This window comes from Siniperca chuatsi, linkage group LG14 (assembly GCF_020085105.1).
Source record: "Siniperca chuatsi isolate FFG_IHB_CAS linkage group LG14, ASM2008510v1, whole genome shotgun sequence".
Lineage (NCBI taxonomy): Eukaryota > Metazoa > Chordata > Actinopteri > Centrarchiformes > Sinipercidae > Siniperca > Siniperca chuatsi.
Window position 1 is genome coordinate 14606472 of NC_058055.1, and position 18852 is coordinate 14625323.

Sequence of the window (18852 nt, forward strand, 5' to 3'; positions counted from 1 at the left end):
CTCTGTATCAGATCACCCAATTGAGGTACAGCTCGGAGTAGCCAAGGAACTGGTCCTCACTTCATCATAATTAATTCAAATATACTTACTTAGACTCTACTAGTCTCCACAAACCAGATTGGTTGGGTTTCACAGGTTTTGAGAGCTTTTACGGCTGCTTCCCCTGGGTGAAGTAACCCAGTTGTATGACACAGTCATGAACTCTCTAGTAATATTAATATTGATTGTGCTTTGGTGCAGCACATGCATGTATATTTTAGTGTGTGTGTAACTGCCCAGACAATGGTCGTCTGGCTGTCTGAGGGGCTGGTGCTTTACTTTAGAATCATTAGATCACGGTTGATTCAGTTTTGATTGAGTCAGTTATGGAAATAAATTGAAATTGATATCCACCTTTAGTGTGGACTTTTTAGTCAGTGCTGGCGACAGCTGGGGTTGAAAACGGGACGTCTATATCCAGAGATCCGGGGAAAGGCAATTCAGGGGGAGACAGGGGTCATAGTTGTCGTCCCCCCTAAACACACACACAACCAAAACGACATGAAAACTGAGATGCAAAGCATTCCTCTACCCCCCACCAGACTCTCAGCCCTCCCTCACTCCCTCCCTCCCTCTTCTCACAAAGCTTTTTACCACTGCAGACCACTGCAGTCTATTTCACCACAACCTGGCCAAACCTTTCATTCTCAGTCATTTAAAGACTTGGTGTTGCTCTAGCCACCCTGTAATTGTACACTTGCTGAGAACTGTCATAAAGAAGGTTTTTATACACTTTTAAATGGCACCAAAACTACAATAATCAAGTCTTAACTCCATATAGAGCACATGCATGACATGGATTGCAAGAAAGTTGTTGCAAGATGTGAAAATTCCTGTACAAATCTGATTTTTGCAGTTGGGGTTTTGAATATGCAAAGTCAAGGTTGTATCCAGTGTCTGTCTTTATGGCAGGCATATTTCTAATGTTAACTTGCGTATTTTCATTTTGACAGCCTTTGCCTTTAATCTTTCCCCTGTCTGAATTTACTGTCAATCACAGGATCTGGCCAATGTTTGTTCTGGGTGACATAGAAGTAGTATCAGGTCTGAATGAGTGGCTGCCAACTATCTACAGGCAATGCCAGACCTCTCAACCGCTGAGGAACTAGCTGAATGCAACCCTGTGCTGTTCCATCAAAACACAAGAAACATGGCTGAGATAGAGGAGTGGCCATTTTTTACTTGGAACTTCGTGACTTTGAGTCTTGTTTAACTTGGCTACGGGTAGCTATGGCATGCCCAACTAGATCTGCTAAATCCATTAGAGGGGATGGACGGAGGGAAAGAGGAGGGATGAACAAGGGAGGGATAGGAAGATAGAGAGGCCTGTTTAGAATTGGCACTGCATGAGAAAAAGCTATTCCTCACAACTGAGATGCGACAATATCAACACACTCACACACATCCTCATACACATACTGTACTGCTTTAAAAGGTCCCATCCTATAGAAAACACTATGGTTTTCTATTATATGGTAACAGCACTTAAGAGTGCAGGCCCATGTATTTGAGGCTTTGAGGCTTGAGCACAGCAGAGACAGATTATGGGGGTTCAATGCCAGATAATAATGTGGCTGAGACTGCACGGAGCCCTCTGGGTCTGCCCTGCTGTCAATGTGGTCGCACAAAGATGATGTCACTGCTCACATGCACACGTGATGTGCAGGCATACAAAGACGCAGACATGAAAACCCATGCAACCAGACAGACAGATTTTATTTTACTTATTTTATGTTAATGTTTTTGAATTTTAGATTAAATTGGAGATACTCTAATTCATATAAACTACTATAAACATAATTTATCATAATTAGCAGAATGTTATAGAGAGTGCCACTAGAGGGAGCGAATCAGGTGGTTGTATTTTACTCCACTGACCATCTGTTCAAGCCAGTATCCTTTCAGCATGAGCTATATTTTAGCCCTTGCTCCCTCCATTTCTCATCAGCTTGTGTTTTCCAGGGTAAACACAAGTGTATTACAGCACATGTCAAAAGGGAGATGATGTCATGGACCGACTGCTCATTGACAGTGACAGATTGCAGCCGTGCGATCTGTTCATCAATATAACCTTTCGCTGACACTCATCTGAAGCAGTGAGGGAGAGAGGACGTAAAAAGACACAAATACGAACTCACACACTTTGGAATACACCCTTTCTGACTTTTTTTTCAATCATAAGTTTCGCCTACACAACTCAGTGGTCCCTAAAGACAATAAGGCCGTGAAGCCAAAGCAAACTGCAATCACTTCTCAGAGTGTAACTTTTTTTGTTGTGTCCTAAATCCAGTCCATCTCTCTTCTTTGTTCTTTTTTTGTTCTCCCTGATGTTCTCAATGGGTTTCCCTCCCAGCAGTAGAAGGGTCTCTTTTCATCCTCACATCCCTAATTGTATCTCTCAGACCTCTTCTTTCAACGTCTCTCTTTTTTTCTCTTTTCCTCCTGCTCTTGACACAAACAAATGCAACAAAAGAAGGGTGTGTATGCAGACTATGTTCAGTCTCAGCTCTGCTTCCCTCTTTGTGTAGGACTGCAGCAACTGTCCAGAGCAGCCGTTTGGACCACATGTAGAGGTCAGCGACTGTACCAGAGGGGCCAGTATCAGTGTCCCTCACCCTGTCCCAGTGGAGCTATAGACTTTATTAATATCTCCTCCTCAGAGGCCTCATAAACTACCGCAGAGGTCAGGGTCAATAGAAAGGCTGGGAGGTAGATGATTGCAGGAAGATTCATTAGATTAAAAATAATGTCTTTTATTTTCTTTATATGTCATGTACACTCTAAATAGTGTTTCAGGAGCCTTGTAAATCTAGAATTAATAACAGAGTAGTATTTGCTCAAAAGCATCAATGCATGTGATCTGAATAATGATTTGTATTACTCATGCAGAAAGAATTTTGTTCTACGCTAAAAGTATTTTTCAGAGCCTGAGAAGAAACTGAAAAGAAACAGCAAAATGAGTAAATCTTAATTATATTCAGCTCAAAGACAAGCAAATATTTCAGCATTTCTATTTGTGTCACCATTATGGTGATTAATACAGCGAATATACTACTGCTGTGTGCAACCTCACTCTGATGAACTATTATCTAGCCTTTCAATTGGCCTTTTTGCATGTGTGAGTGTGAATGCTTCAGTTCAATGTATGTGCAAATACTGCACCCGGCAGCAGGCTGGCTTTTTCTCGTGAGGTGGAAGACATTCCTAAAGTTAACTGTCCAGATTATACATGCACAGGGGGAGTGATTGTCTGAGTGAATATGGCTGGCCAGCAAAGGCCAACACCCTCCACTGACAACTAACCTCCTGTCTGGTCATTTATACCAAATGTTAGCTAATGGAGCTAATGAGGACTCATATTCCATTGAGTTTGGGTGTTAATGTTGTGATCTGTGTAGAATATTGTTAAAGCAGCATCCCTCTGGTCTCCAAGTGTCATGAATGAGTAATGTCAGGGCTAGATGTTTTGAAGAGTTATGCGCTCAATAAATCTTCCCCTATAAATACGAGAGGAACATGCATGAACAATTGGTCTCATTTTTGAACATAATCTAAATATTTGTAGACCTCATCAAGGGGTAAAATGTGCATCTATCTCGTGAGAGTTTAAAGTAGCCATCCAGGTTAAATTTGCCAGAACAGTTATGAGTGTATTTCCAGAATTTTATGGTAGTGTGCGAAAGTATGTGTGTCAAAACTGGGTCAAATACCATTTGCAAATAATTATTGGTGTTTGTTTTAACTTGCTGGAAGTACCAGATGGTGGGTTTGCTGCAGGACAACTCAGTGTCAGGTGAGTTTTAGATTGCCTCTCTTGCAGTCAGTGTGCCATTGGATGAGGCATATCCACGCTTCTGGCACACCAGGCGGGTTAAAGCAAACAAACAATTTTTGGCCAAAAAGTGTTTGACCCTGGACTTATGGGTGACTTTGTAAACAGTTACAGTATGCATACGTGTTCATGATTAGATCCATTGTATGACTGATAAGACTGATTTAGCATTAGCATGAGGAGGATATTATCTTTTTTTGCTATGGACTATATTTGACTTTGTGCATGATTTAGAGTTTGGGGAACATAGAGGCTAAGCTTACAGTCTTAAATGACTGCTTTTCCCCATAAAGGCCCTGCTGAAGCAGCTATAGACTTACTTTCCCATGCATTCCATGTATTTGTGAGTGTGCGTGTGTGTGTAAGCATTTGCTATCATGAAATAAAAATCTTACAAAGGTGCCCATTTCAGTGTCTTTAATGTGTTTTCCCTTGGGATTTAAGTGTGTGACCGCTCTGGACACTTGAACATGTTTTCACCCAGTGAATAAAATTTGTTATCGTTCAGATAAATATAGTTTATGATTCTGTCCTCAGTGTGGTTCAAGCCAATGTGGATCCTGGACGAGAATTACACTTTCATTTTCATGCTCTTTCAAATCTTCCTGAGCCAGCTGAGGAGTTCTTTCCAAAATGTTATATATATCCATTTTATGGGGAAAAAGCTGAAATTCATCAAGCAGTGTTTTTAATATAGGTTATGGATTGTAAAAGTGTTAGCACGTTGTCACGCAAGGATTTAAGATACATACTCCACTTTGAAAAAAGAACAATTTGTTTTCATTTTGTGCTAAGAGAGCAAGTGAATTTTCAAGATGTTTTCAAATAGAAACAGAATGAAAAAAGCTCAATTTCTCAATTCACAAATCATAAAATATATCTGTACTTGTAGAAATATATCTTTTCTCTGGCTGATATTTTTCTCTTTCTCTCTTTTTCTCCTTCTCTCAGGTGTAGCAGAACCCAGCCATGCCGATAACAAGTAAAGGGTCAAGACGGAGGGCTTGGGTCAGTGGACCCTGTGTGTGTTCAAGTCTCTGCCAATGGAAGCCACTCTTTTATTTCTGCATCGTCCTTGTTCTTGTCCAGTCTACAACTGTCCTTGGAGCACTGGAACTCCAGCTGGATGAAGAGCAGCCAGAAGGGACCATTGTTGGTGACATCAGTGCTGGGTTACCGCCTGGTGAAATTGCAAATCTTTACTTCATCTCGGACCATGAGGGCACAGGCGTTGGCAGTGATCTCAACATTGACGAAACCACGGGCATTATTACCACGGCACGCCGTCTGGACCGTGAGCAGAGGGACCACTATAGTTTTATTGCCGTGACAATGCGGGGAGTCACTATTGAGGTATCTATCACTGTCAACGACATCAACGACCATGCACCTGTGTTCCCCAAAAAGAAAGCTGTTCTTAAGATCCCCGAGCACACAGCAGTGGGGACAAGGTTTACCCTGGAGCCTGCAACAGATGCAGACAAGGACCAGTTGACGACCCAAGGCTACACTATTCGAGAGGGCAATGTAGGACAGGCATTCAGATTAGAGACCAAGAGAGCTGCTAACAAGGTGCTGTATCTAGACCTGGTGGTTAATGGACTGCTGGACAGGGAGAAACGCTCATCGTACACCCTGGTCCTGGAGGCCTTTGATGGGGGCTCACCCAGAAGGATTGGATCCATGACCCTGGAAGTGACTGTGACCGACATCAATGATCACGCACCGGTCTTCAATCAGAGCAGATACCATGCTATTATCTCTGAAAGTCTCCCACAAGGCAGTAGCATCCTACAGGTTAGCTCAAGTCTTCCCAGTGTTCAGATAGTGACTTATTACTTCAATAATAGTTAAATAAATCCAGGTTAATTTTAATTTCAGTGTTTGACTTTCTCATCTTTGCAGGTGTTTGCAACAGATGAGGATGAGGGCGATAATGGTCTGGTCCTTTATGAAATCAACCGACGTCAGAGTGACCCTGACCGCTACTTTGTCATGGATACAAAGTCCGGGGTCATCACTCTGAACAGGCCCCTGGATTATGAACTGAAGAGGGTGCATGAACTGGTGGTCCAGGCCAGGGATAACGCCAGCCACCCTGAGGTAATAGCATTATAGTTATTTATTACAGTGCATTAAGCATACATTGTCGTGCTTTTAATGATGACAGACAATATATTGTTTTACAAAATATGTATTCCTGAAGGGTCATTGTTATCTGTTTTTACTGATTTCGACAGAAAATATGACTAATTAAATAGATTTTACCCTGTATTTTATGTCACCACAAACCCCAAAATGATGTTGTAAAAGGACACTGATCACTGCAGTTCACAGTAAACATTGTCCTCTAGCAGCATTAACAGCTCAAAAATACTTCTGGTACTAGAAGGTTAAGATAAAAATAGGAGAAAGTGCAAATGTGCTGAATGATGTTTAAAATGTCATTCCTACCTGGCTTTCTGTATGATTGATTATTTAATTCGATTTTCACAACTTTTTATAACAAACTACACACTAAAAACAATTTTTATAAAAATAATAAAACAAAATAATGAGCCCTAGTAGTCGACTACTATAATGTGACACAAATTGATATGAGCACTAAGTAACACGAATCATGCACCATTTTCCCAGGTAACCAATGCGTTTGTGACCATTCATGTACGTGACTACAATGACAACCAGCCCACCATGACCATCATCTTCCTGAGTGAGGACGGCTCTCCCAGGATCTCCGAAGGGGCACAACCAGGCCAGTACGTAGCTCGGATATCTGTCACTGACCCAGACTATGGAGAGTACGCCAACGTGAACGTGTCCCTCGAGGGGGGTGATGGGAAGTTTGCTCTCACAACCAAGGACAGCATCATCTACCTGATATACGTTGACCAGGTCTTGGACAGAGAGGAACGGGATTCGTATGACCTCAGGGTTATGGCCACAGACTCCGGCACGCCTCCTCTCAGGGCGGAGTCATCTTTCACCATTCAGGTGACTGATGTCAATGACAACCCCCCTCTGTTCGACCAGCAGGCCTACAGACAGACTATTCCTGAGGTTGTCTATCCTGGCTCCTTTGTTCTCCAGGTTACTGCCAGGGACAAGGACCAGGGCCCCAATGGGGACGTCCGATATAGCCTCCTCAAAGGCAAAAACACTCACTCTGATTGGTTTTCCATCGACCCGGTCACGGGGATCATTACCACAGCGACAGCTCTGGATTTCGAATCAGAGCCGGCACCTAGTGTGACTGTTGTTGCGACGGATAGCGGCCGCCCGCCACTGTCATCTACAGCAAAGGTGGACATTGTGCTGCAGGATGTTAACGATAATACACCTGTGTTCTCCAGCAACTTCTACAATGCCTCCATCAAGGAGAACACCCCAGCTGGGACCTGCTTCTTAGAGGTATGAGAAACCCTGAAGAAGTTTTCTCTCCAGCCTTCTGCCTTCAGCCTTCTTTCCCTCTCCGTCTTCTTTTATCCAGCTCTCTTTCACTCACTTTTTACTCTTTTTTATTCTGTAGGGGAACTGCCGTTTTTAATTCTTATGGTGCTCAATCTTGCCGTGTGTTGGCCACAACACTATTGTCCTACTTATGCAGCCAAAACCAAGTATTCACTGTCTCCCTTGTCCTCTCATCTCTTTCTTCACTCTCTCTTTTCACTAACACCCTCCCCCTAAGCCCTCTCTGATTACTCCCCTGGCAAAAGCCTGATTTATACATCAATATAAATGACTGTGGAAATCAAAGTCATGTCTGAAGTGAAAAGCCGTCTCAAAGTCCTATTTCAGAAAAGGATGGTGCACTTGGAAGCACTGATGCATTGTGATGTGATTCATAAAAACTGGGTTATGAGGGGAGAAGCGAAGCCATTCAACATGTTAATTTAGAGTGAAAAAGATTTATAAAGGTAGGGGAAAAAGAAACAGAAAGAGAAAGGAAGGGAGGGATACTTCACCTGCATTCCTGAAGCTACTGTGAAGAGATTTACTCTACGCTGTTATGTCCTCTCGCTCACCTTGTAGGGTTGCCATGGTAACCAAGCCATCAGTATAGGGTGAGCCCTTGGTATCGGCGCAGTATCTCACAGCAGCTCGGCTGTCTTGCTTTTATCTTGATTCCAGCAGTTCTTAGGTATAAGGAGGACCTCTCCTGAGAAATGAAAAAGGGTTGCAGCAAGGTCTTAACTTGGCATCATGCACTGTTTAGACCAACTGTTTTTATAGGTTGGTTTTACCCCTCTACCGTGAAGTGGATGAGAAGAAAAAGAAGCATTTCTGTTTCTCAGTATTTTAAAGAAAGCCTGCTGCTAGAACTTAAAACTGCTGTGGTTCTAATAAAAGGCTTTGGACCCCTAATCATACCAACCGAACTGGAATTAGATAAATAGTTGAATTTCACATTCTTGCAGGTTCATTTAACATATATTTGGAAAGGATGGCTGGTTGGTATTCTGTGGAAACTGGCATATGGGCCTGCTCCTTAGGGAAGACAGGAGACGAGGGAAGTAAGGGAGTGTAATGAAGAGGACTGATATGAGATGCAAATTAAATAAAAAAAAAGAGGAAGAGAGGTGGATTGACATGTGGAAGGATTGAGAAAAAAAAGAGATAAATACAGCCTTAACATGATTTATTTCTGAGGTGTCTTTACAATCGCATATACAGGCTGTCCGTTGCTGAATTATTGAACCCTGTAATTTGCTCCTAATTAGGCTGCTCTTTTGAATTATTTTATCCCTCAGCCAACTGAATGAACCCCCTGGACCTCGATTCCAGTGGTTGCAACAGTTGTAATCAACTGTTAGTCGTTTTTCTAATCCTAGCCGGCAGTTATTCTGGCACTAGGTGCAGGCGTAATCCCATGCCAGACATCACGGGTGGTTTTCCAGTATGCCAGAGTGAGTGAATAAAGCTTGATTTGCTCATTCCGGCACGTTCCTCCAAGCTCGCTCGGACCAAGCCAAGATTCTCCGGGCAAGAGTCTCCCCACAGGGGCTGCTATTTGCAAGATAATGGTAGTTGGAGTTTTTTTTCTGGGCCAGTGGAATATATGGCCACTCAGATAGGACACACACACACACAAATGATGTTAGACCTGACATCATAGCCTAATGGATGTCGTTCTAGATTTGTTCTGTATTTTCTCCATTTGCCTGCCAAGCAACTGTCGAGATTGTGGAGCATTTGGTATTTTACTCTGTCAAGATAGTGACAAAGTGAAGAATTGTGTCAGCTGGTCCAGTAGGTCCAGTTTACATTTTTGTGTGATGTTATTTGGCACAGCAATCAGGTTGTGAGGTTTCGTCACGTTCCTAACAGAGTCAAGACGAAGGCAAAATGTTCTCAGAATTGTACCAATATTTACAATAGATAACAATCACTATTTGGCTTTAGGAATTATTATACTGACCTGGCTGGCTTGGTCTGGATTTTGGACACATTGTGTAAAAATGGGAGAAAATCAGCAAATGTTTAATATATAAACAAGGAAATATGTTATCAGAAGAAGTGTTTGAAGGAATGGGACACATACGCACATAAGGTAAGAGGTAGTTTCTCTCTCTTTTCTGTCAAAACTAGTCTTTCCTAAATTTCAGGTTCACTATTCACTATGTTTCTGTTTATCTTTCATGATGCCTCTTTTGCTTTCTCTCCATCTCCACTCACACATACACACACATATACATGCAGCAATAGTGTGTACGAAGTTTCTTATCAGTTCGGCTACTATAGTAATCTGTAATGTGCTGCACTGTTTATGTAGCCGCGACACAAAGGAGTTATTTATTTCTTGGTTTCCCTGCTTTCCTCTTCCCCCGCTTCCTTAAAGTATTTCCCAGGCAGGAGAGGTTATGGTGCCTCAGTGTGTGTGTGTGTGTGTGTGTGTGTGTGTGTGTGTATGTATGTATGTATGTATGTATGTGTGTGTCCATGCACATCCATCTGATTCAGCTTCATATCCTGAGAAGGTAGAGATCATGAGAACAGCGTGAACTCATGCTGGTGATGAAAAGCGACAAGCATATTTAAGAGTGGAGCATTTTCATTGTTTAAAAACTTGCATGCAGAAGTTGCTGGAATCATCTGATCTGTGTTTGAATGAGTGCTAATGCCACTGAGTTGATATTATTACTTTTATACTAGGTTTCTTGCTCTTTTTCTTAGGTAGAATCTGTGTTTTTCAGAGTCTTAAGCGTATTTTCCTTCCTGTGCAGATTGGGCCTTGCAGAGTGTCTGTCAAATCCAATGGCTTGCTCACTTCCAGCATGACCTGACCGCTGGGAAGCCACTGCTGATCCCACATAGTCACAATAGTGACATGCACACTCTTGGTGTGGCTCAAATGCAGTACCAACAGACATCAACAGATGAGCTGCAAGCTAGGAGTAACATTGACTAAAGAATAAAGAGAATTCTAAAGGAATACAAATCAAACAAAAGGACCCCAACAAAAGGGGAAATGAGATAGTTGAGAACAAGACAGCAAAAGAGAAAGCAAAAGTTTGCATGTGTGCTAAGTGCATGACTGTATGTCATACATCTGTGTATGTGTACTTGTGTCGAGAACTCACTTTCAGCAGGTGATGCATCTCCCCTGTGATGTTCAGCATGTGGTTTCCTGGTCAAGCCTGTTAAACAACACTCAATCGTCTTGACAGACACACAGATGTGCTCAGCTGGGAGATGTACAAAGACATGGAGAATGGCCTGCTGGCATTGCAGTACAACAGTATAATGGTACTGCACTGTCTGTTGGTGGAGTACAGTTTGACACTATGCTTTAAAAATGAATCATTTTGAGAATCAAATAAGGGAGGGAAATAAAATGGAAACATGAGTAGAACCTGGAAGCCATGCTAGGGGGCCATAGAGGCTGGGAATTTCTTTACAGTACAAAATGCTGGACAGAATGAGAAACATAGTAATGATTTTGCTATTTGTACATCTTTGCTAGTGCTGGGGATAAAATTGTTATGTTTGTCATGAGGGTTCATCCGTAAAGGAACATGAATGTACCCCAGATGATGTTACTCGCAAATCGAGTTAACATTCTGACCTGAGATCTCACAAGAGTCGTTCAGGAGTATCCAAAATAGAAATGGTTCATCCTCTGGGGAGCATAGATGTGCTCAGTAAATGTATTTAGAAATCTTCCCATTAAATTAGAGCTGCCCATTTGGAGACCATGACTCACCACGGTGAATTTCATGGAAATCTGGGTGTTCTTTTTTGAGATATTTTGTCATGCACCAAACCGCTGGTCAAGGGAAATTCTGACCATCATGGCGGCAATTTCATTGTAGTCTCACCAGTCAAATGTGGTCATATCTTTCTTTGGACCACTGTCTGCAACAGACTATCTTACCCGCTGAGCAGGCCTCGCTGGTAGTCAGGTAAAAAAAGAAGAGAAAGTCAACAAGAACATGTGAGTGTGGTGTGAAGGTGACTGAAATGGAGCAAAAACATGTAAGAAAGGAGACAGGTTTCTTTTGACAGGTGGAGTTAGTCCTCCTGCACTTCCTGCAAAACCACTTAAATAAACACAGCACGTCTGCCTGTCAAAGCAATCAGCCGTTTTGGTGTGAAGTCCAAAGTCTGGGACCCAGTGTCTAAAGTCTATAAAGCTCTATAGGGAAAGACTAATCATATTTAAAACAAACACACGCATGCACACTGAGACTAATCGCATTTGATAAATCAATAGAGAAAGAGACATAAGGTTACCCACTGAAAACAGGAAGGTGTTCAGCTTAAGCTTCCTGTAACACCGGACCAGTCTCCTGCTGGTGTTGCGCTGAATCCAGCCCCGTGGAAACCAGAGCCAGACCAAACCACAGCTTCCACTTGGAGCTTGCATGCTCTCCTCCAGCCCAGACTCACAATACACACACTCTAGTTTTTATTAAGCTTGAAAATGTAGGGGGAAGATGAAATTTATTGTCCACTTAATGTCTTCCCTGCTGCTTGCTCTCGTACAGTGGCAGCTGTGCTTTAATACAGCCCTGCTCTGTTGAAACTTTATCTTATGTGTTTTAATTAATCTGTCAGTGTGTATAATTTGGATCGATAGCTGAGTGAAGAAAGGCTGCAGGTTGGTGCGATCTCTGTCACCACATGCCTCAGTTGCATCTAACAGGTGATCAGTAATGACAAATGGTTGGGTTCACACACAAACAAGACAACAGCGAGATCGAAGATTTGGTGTATCGTTTCATGCTGTTAACAGCTGGCCCCTGTTCTGACACGCTTACTCTCTCCCTCTGGTTCTGTATTTCTGTCGCTTTCTCCCACTCTCTCTCACCGACTCACACATCTCTCAGCTGCCAGCGATGTTGACAGGATGGGTGTGATGAGGGATCAGGATGGTGTGTCTGCAATGCAAACTATTCTCATAACATCCATCAACACTCACTGTGAATTCATCACCTGTTTGCTACTGGAGGCTCAGATGCCATGAATGCGATCCATCTTGGTTTTACGCTCAGGCCCTAAACTTTCTACATGGTGAGGTGGGCTTTATTGGTTAACTTCATGGTGGTAATATCTTTCTTAAAAGAACAGAAGGTCTGAACTCATGAGTGTTTTTTACAAATATCAAGGTTACAGTCCTTGAGGTTTTCGTAATATGAACCCTCATTTTTAGCTATGTTAGTGCCATGGCTGTAGGGATGGCAATGTCTGTATGTCGGTTGGTTGGTCTGTTGGTCCAGCTCTTTGGTCCAGACTAAAATATCTCAACAACTATTGGATGGATTTCCAAAAAAAATTCTGCAGACATTCATTGTCCCTAGAGGATAAATCCTAAAGACTTTGGAGAGCCCCTGACTTTCTCTTTATTGCCACCATGAGATTGACATTTGTTGTTTTGAGTGAAATGTCAAGTATTGGATGGATTAAATTTGGTACTACACATTCAAGACTTTTCATATAGAGTCATCATCAGGTAATTTTTTTTATTTGTCCAATACTTTGATTTATGACCAAATACCTGCGAAACTAATGACACCCCTCAGCCTCAGCTGTACTTTGTGTTTGGTACTAATTAGCAGATGTTAGCATCCTAACATGCCAAACTAAGATAGTGAACATGGTACTGTATACATTACAGCTACGTAGCATCAGCATGTTAACATTTTCTTAAAACTCAAAGCGCTACTGTACCTAAGTACAGCCTCACAGAGCCGTCAGCATGGCTGTAAACTCTAAGTATTGTTCCAACAATAACTATTCACTGCATTTGTGTTCTGTAACTGTCCCTTGAAGTAGTAGTTTTCATTATTTAGTGGAGTATGCCTTTTCTTTGACTGTATTGCAAACAGATACATGAGTTGTGCTTCTTCTGTTGCATTTCTGACCAAGTAGCCCCTCAAGGCGTGTTTGCTGCCCCCAGTGGTGTCAAATGTACAAATGTCAATTGGAAGGGAACTCTGGGATCTGTATAAGTAAAACACACTTGCTGTTACCTCCATTAATTGGTGTTGCCAAATCTACCAAGACTGAAACTATATAGTCTATATATCATATTAGCACAAACCTTCCAACTTTTTTTGAAATTAAAATTGTTTTGGCGGAGGCACCAGTTCAGAGCCCAGCTTCTCTGCTGATCGTGACAATATCTCTCTTTCTGCTGGAATATTTTTAGTAGCAGTCAGCTTCAAATGTTAAACTCTTATCAGACAGATTTCTTTTTGCAGAAGCATTTTTCAGCTCTTTGGTGGGCGTTGGATTCTGGCCCGGGTTGGGTAAATAATTCTTTTGTCTTTCTTTTTCCCTCAGAAGCAGTAGTTTGGTTCCATATCACTAGCTGTTGGCATATGCTGTGTTTTAAACCTATCAGAGTGTTCATTCATGTGTGATCTGACTGGCCAATGCCTCTGTGGAGAGGATGGCCTCATGCCTCATTAAGTCCAATACTCTGTACCATATGGCAGTGAGGGGTTTTCTTCTCTCACTCTCTTTCTTTCTGTCTCTCTCCAGTCTGACTGGTTTCTATTCCATTTCTTCATCTCATCTGTTAGTGAGTATCTTGCTTTCCATTCTTTAAAAAAAAAAAGTTTTTACCTCATGCCTCATGGGCTTTTACCCTTTTGGCTCCTGCACTGGTCTCAACTTTATCTTTTCCTCTGCTATTTTAAAAGAATCAATCTTCCATCAGTGAGGGAGACTATCAAGTATGGAAAGTACTTTTTTCTTTTTACTGTGCTGTTTGTTGTCATTACTCAGTTGCTCTGAAGACCAAAACATGAATCATTTTATTCTCCGTCCTGGTGCAGTGACACCCATGTGTTTATAGTCCCTAAAAATAAAATAAATAAAACCTGAATTCAAAGACAACCTTTGCATCAATGGACCATTTTTAAGATAAGCATGCCAATGTTACATAACTAAATTTATTAATGCACCACTCCATATGTTACTCACTTTCCTTTCATTATCAATTAATCATTTAGTCTATAAAATGTCAGATCACAATTTCCCATAGCCCAAGGGATATATTCAAAATGCTTGTTCTGTTCGACCAACAGTCCAAAGATATTCAATTTACAAATCAGAGAAAGCAACAAATCCTCACATTTAAGAGGCTGGAAACAGGAAGCTGGAACCATTTTGAGTCAATGAATGACTTACACAATTACATGATTATCAAAATTGTTGCATCTTAGTTTTCAACTTATCAATTAATCAACGCATTGTTTCAGCATTACTAAATAGACCTAACCAAGAAACACTATTGCCAGAGTTCCTGAATATCAGCAGATTACACTACACAATAATGGATAAAGGTGTATCAAAAAGAAATTTGTGAATTGCAAGGCTTGTATGTTGTGCAGCGAGTTTTTTTCCACGGTCTGAAACTGACAAGGTGGACACATTCAGCTTTAGCAAGAACACAATCAAGATAGCTAGACAGCTAGACTGTGGAACACACAGATATCAAACAGCTGAAGGCACAGGATCCTCCATACACAACACATACAAAACTGTGGCCATACACTCACAGATGCTTTTTCTATCTGTTCCCTTCAGCCTATCTCTCTCTTCCAGCTCTCCTGGGCTGCTTCTACATTGTGTTTCTTTTCAAACTTATCTGCCATCCAGACATCCTCTTGTTCTCTGTCCGGGCCTCCATTTTGTCACTGCCTCATCTCTTATTGCTTGAATTCTCATTCTCACTCCTACACTGGGAGTTTGAGAGTGAAAGGAACAAACTCGCATATACACGCATAGTCACACGTCGTGCTTAAATGCGCACACAAAAAGTGCACGCACACACCACACACGCGAGCGGCAGGTGATCCTGAGGCTCGCCACAGTTCATTTGGTCACGCTAATCTAATTTCATGACACATTGAGTTAAGTTGGTGTAAATTAGTATGCGTCTTGTATTTCTCTAGATTGTATTTGCTTTGGGAGGGGTTATGCAGTTTGGGACAGCAGGTGGTCAATAAGTTAGGGGTGAAGGGTTTTGAAAGCGCTTGTTTCCCAGTGTATCAGATTCAGAGTCATTTCGCTTTACAGAGAGATAAATGTTAGATTTGAAGTCACAGTTGGGTGTGACCAAGGCATTTCTGAACATATGAATGATTAAAGTCGATTCATTCCTTTTTCTTTTTTTGTACTACTCTAGGGCATAACTTTCAGTTGTTGTTTGTGTGTCTGTGTGTGTGGGTGTGTGAGTGTTGTAGCAGCAGCAGCAGCCTCAAAGCCGTTATCTGGCTGACTCTGCTCCTCTGGTGTTGTGTCTGTCCCAGCTCTCTCCACACTATTTATTTTCCTCTTAGGGGTCAGAGACTGTGCAGCTACAGATATTTGTTTTCTCAAATGAATCATCCATTTAATCATCTCACGTGTCCTCTCCTTCTTCCTTCTCACCTCAGGAACTCAAACGTGGAGAGATGCTGAGAGAAGCAGAGAGGGAAACATTAGTATTCCAGATCTAGGGTTGCGTTCACGGTGCCAAAAGACACAGTATTAAACAATACTGCTGATCTTGCCTAGTCTATATGAGATCACAGAAATGGCACCGACTAACAAAAAGCGTTTTATATTCAATATGGTCCACATCATGTCTCTCTCTTTCTTTACATCTCCCAGATGCATTTCTGTCATGTGTGCACCTCATATTGTCTTTTCTTTGGACTTCAGCTTTTATAAGGATAGTTCTCACCATGAGATGTATATTAAAGGTTAGAGCAACACCAGAAAGAGTGAAAGAAAGTTTCCACTCCCCCAGAGTGGAATCTTTTAAGAGAATCTCCTACTATTTCCCACCTGCCCACTCTAACCTCTACTTCTCCCTCTTTTTTGATTGTTATCTGGTTTCACTGAGCTGTACATGGGCTGAAGTGGGGCATTTCACTGTAAACATATATATATATATATATATATATATATATATACTGTGTATACATTGTGCACATTTGTTATTAAACAACATTATATGTAGATGTATAAATTTAAATAAATGCATGTACAGATAAGAAAAGAAGCACAGGATGAAACCCTGGTGCATTGGCTTTAAGGATAAAAACCACAGAAAAGTCGGAGACTTATTTCCACTGTGGGCCTCCATGCATGTGAGCGTCCATGTGTGTTTGTGGTTGCTGGCTGTGGTCTGTCAGACAGGGTTGGAAGGACTACAGGAGTGGAAATAACTTTACTGTTTGCATGGGCAACTGCTGTGATTTGTTTCGATGAACTGTACAAATCTTGAGCCTCGAGGGCGATGGGACGGGAATGAGTGAATGAGCGATGACAATGAATGGAGCGGTGATCAGAAAGGGGATAAAATCGTTGGAACAGAAAATCAATCGACACAAGAAAAATGTGTTTATAGGGCTTGATTATTAACTTTTTCTTCAGCCAAAACTCCTGCCTTTTTTCCTTCTGCAGACGCAGTCCCATCTTCAAACACGCTCTGGAGGTTCATCTGTACTGTAGCCTCCTGGACTCAGTGAACCCATCCATGCAAGACGAGCAGAATATTAATTTAATAGGCAGCCTTGAGATGAGGAATAAACCTCAGTGTCTTTTTTCCTTTTAAATTGACAACCAGCTCAGTGTGGGTTGGACTTTATAGAAGCTACCACTGTGCTTATTGCAGTTTCATCTATCATTTTATACCTATTGGGCCAAGGTCTAATTTATCAATAATTTCAGCACAAATAACTGATACACTTTTGAATGAACACGCGCTGTAATATTTGTAAAGCTCCACTGACATTAACACTAATAATATACCTATGAATACAAGCCTCTGAGTTGCCGTTCATCAATAATGGCTTTGATTATTTCCCTAAGCTCTTGGGTTTAAACATTCTTGACAAGGCGTGCTGGTTTCATACTCTGGTCAATTCAAAACTTTGCTTTAAGCCACTTTCAGCAGCTTCAGGGTGGTCTATGTTTTTCTGACCAACCATACTGTAAGTCGTTATTAAAGAAAAGGGATTCTTCATCCTGCCTGTCACTGGGCCTTTCAGTATTCCCACCCTACAATTTGGACACAGATTTTATAAGGACTATGACAGAAAGTTTTTTTTATAAGAGCATGTCTTGCAGTCAGATCATGCATAAGGTGTTTGTGTTGGAGTCGTGTAAGGACTCCAAGATGAATCTCTCTTACATGAAACAGTAGTCGCTTTGTGTTGTTTTAACCTCACACTGAGTACATTTACAGGCATTTGGCCTGGGCGATAGGTGTTGGCTGAGGTTAGGTAAATCATATGATTTGGCTTGTATTCTGTCTCGCTGTTGTAAGTGATTTAACTTTTAGAGTAAGGATGTGTCAGATTTAATGTCAATTCAGGAGAACCAACATTTCTGGTGCATGTGGCCCAAATTCAGCTCTGTGGTTTTGGATCAGATTTACTGCGGCCTAACACACCCTGGTGTGCAGTGTGCAGTTGAGGAAGTTCTTTATACAACTTGGAATAAATCTCTTGGTTTTGAAACAACATGTCCATCTCGCAGAATTTAGCAGTAAAAGTGCTACTAGATGAGTCAAAGTGCACAGACATGAGAACCAAGAGGACGAGGTGTTTGTTGCCGTAAACAGAGAACTCTGCTCAGATTTGTGACCGAGATACATTGCTGTAACAAGTCTGAGACACTCAGCTCTGCTCCCACTAAAGGGATCAAAGGAATTGACAAAAGGAGGGGGTTGTAACAGCCATCTTTTAAATGTTGACATCTGGTGTCCTAGCTGCTGTCACTCACCACAGCTTAATGTTTTCACATCATGGCTCAGCAGAGCGGGACTGTTGTGGCAAGTGTGAGCAGTTGGTTGGTTGGAAGATGAAAAGGGATACGTTTTTCATTGAATCCAATGTCCTGCTCATTCATTTTCACACAGAGGGGAGGAAAAATGGGTTTGGTTCCTAGCCATGTCTTAATAAAGGAGGTTTTGTAAGCAGTGGATTTGCTTTTGTGATTCATCTGAAGTATTCTTCTCACCGCCATCTAAACCTCATGTCTATAGACATACACATCAGTACAAATTTTTCCACAAATTAAAGGCCAATCACAAGTTATGCATCTGAAACCATCTGAGACCAATAAAACAGGCAACACAAATGAAACGGAAGCTAAAAAAAGAGCCATATGTCAAAAATACTACATGCTGTATACAGAATACATGCAATACATACATTTCACAACTGTGTACACAAAAGATCTTTATGTAGAACATCTGAATGTTAGTTAGTGTTTTGAGTGGCAGTTGTGGCAGCTTAAGGCAAAGTCCACAGATGAATTAAGTGTTGTATCTTTTGTATGGTGTGTGGAAGAGGCAGTGTAAACAGAGACAGTGTATAGTGCCTGTGTCTGCTAATGATTGGACAAACCGTTCCTCTCAGGACTGTGTCAGCCTGGATTGTTAATGGAGGAACCCTGTTCTATTGGTGATGCACGCTCTCTCTTGTGTCATCTCTCTGTATCTCTAGTAGAGGCAGACATTGGTATCTTGGCCAGCA

General features: G+C 41.6%; 1 protein-coding gene across 1 annotated transcript in view; it reads left to right on the plus strand.

Moving 5' to 3' along the window:
• LOC122888232 (protocadherin-16-like) overlaps positions 1 to 18852 on the plus strand; it is an 85481-nt gene that overhangs the window by 9760 nt on the left and 56869 nt on the right. Inside the window, exons 2-4 of the mRNA XM_044222354.1 lie at positions 4823 to 5668; positions 5777 to 5974; positions 6509 to 7282. Coding sequence (XP_044078289.1) covers positions 4841 to 5668; positions 5777 to 5974; positions 6509 to 7282 — 1800 coding nt within the window. The 5' untranslated portion in view covers positions 4823 to 4840. The remainder of the gene's footprint in view (positions 1 to 4822; positions 5669 to 5776; positions 5975 to 6508; positions 7283 to 18852) is intronic.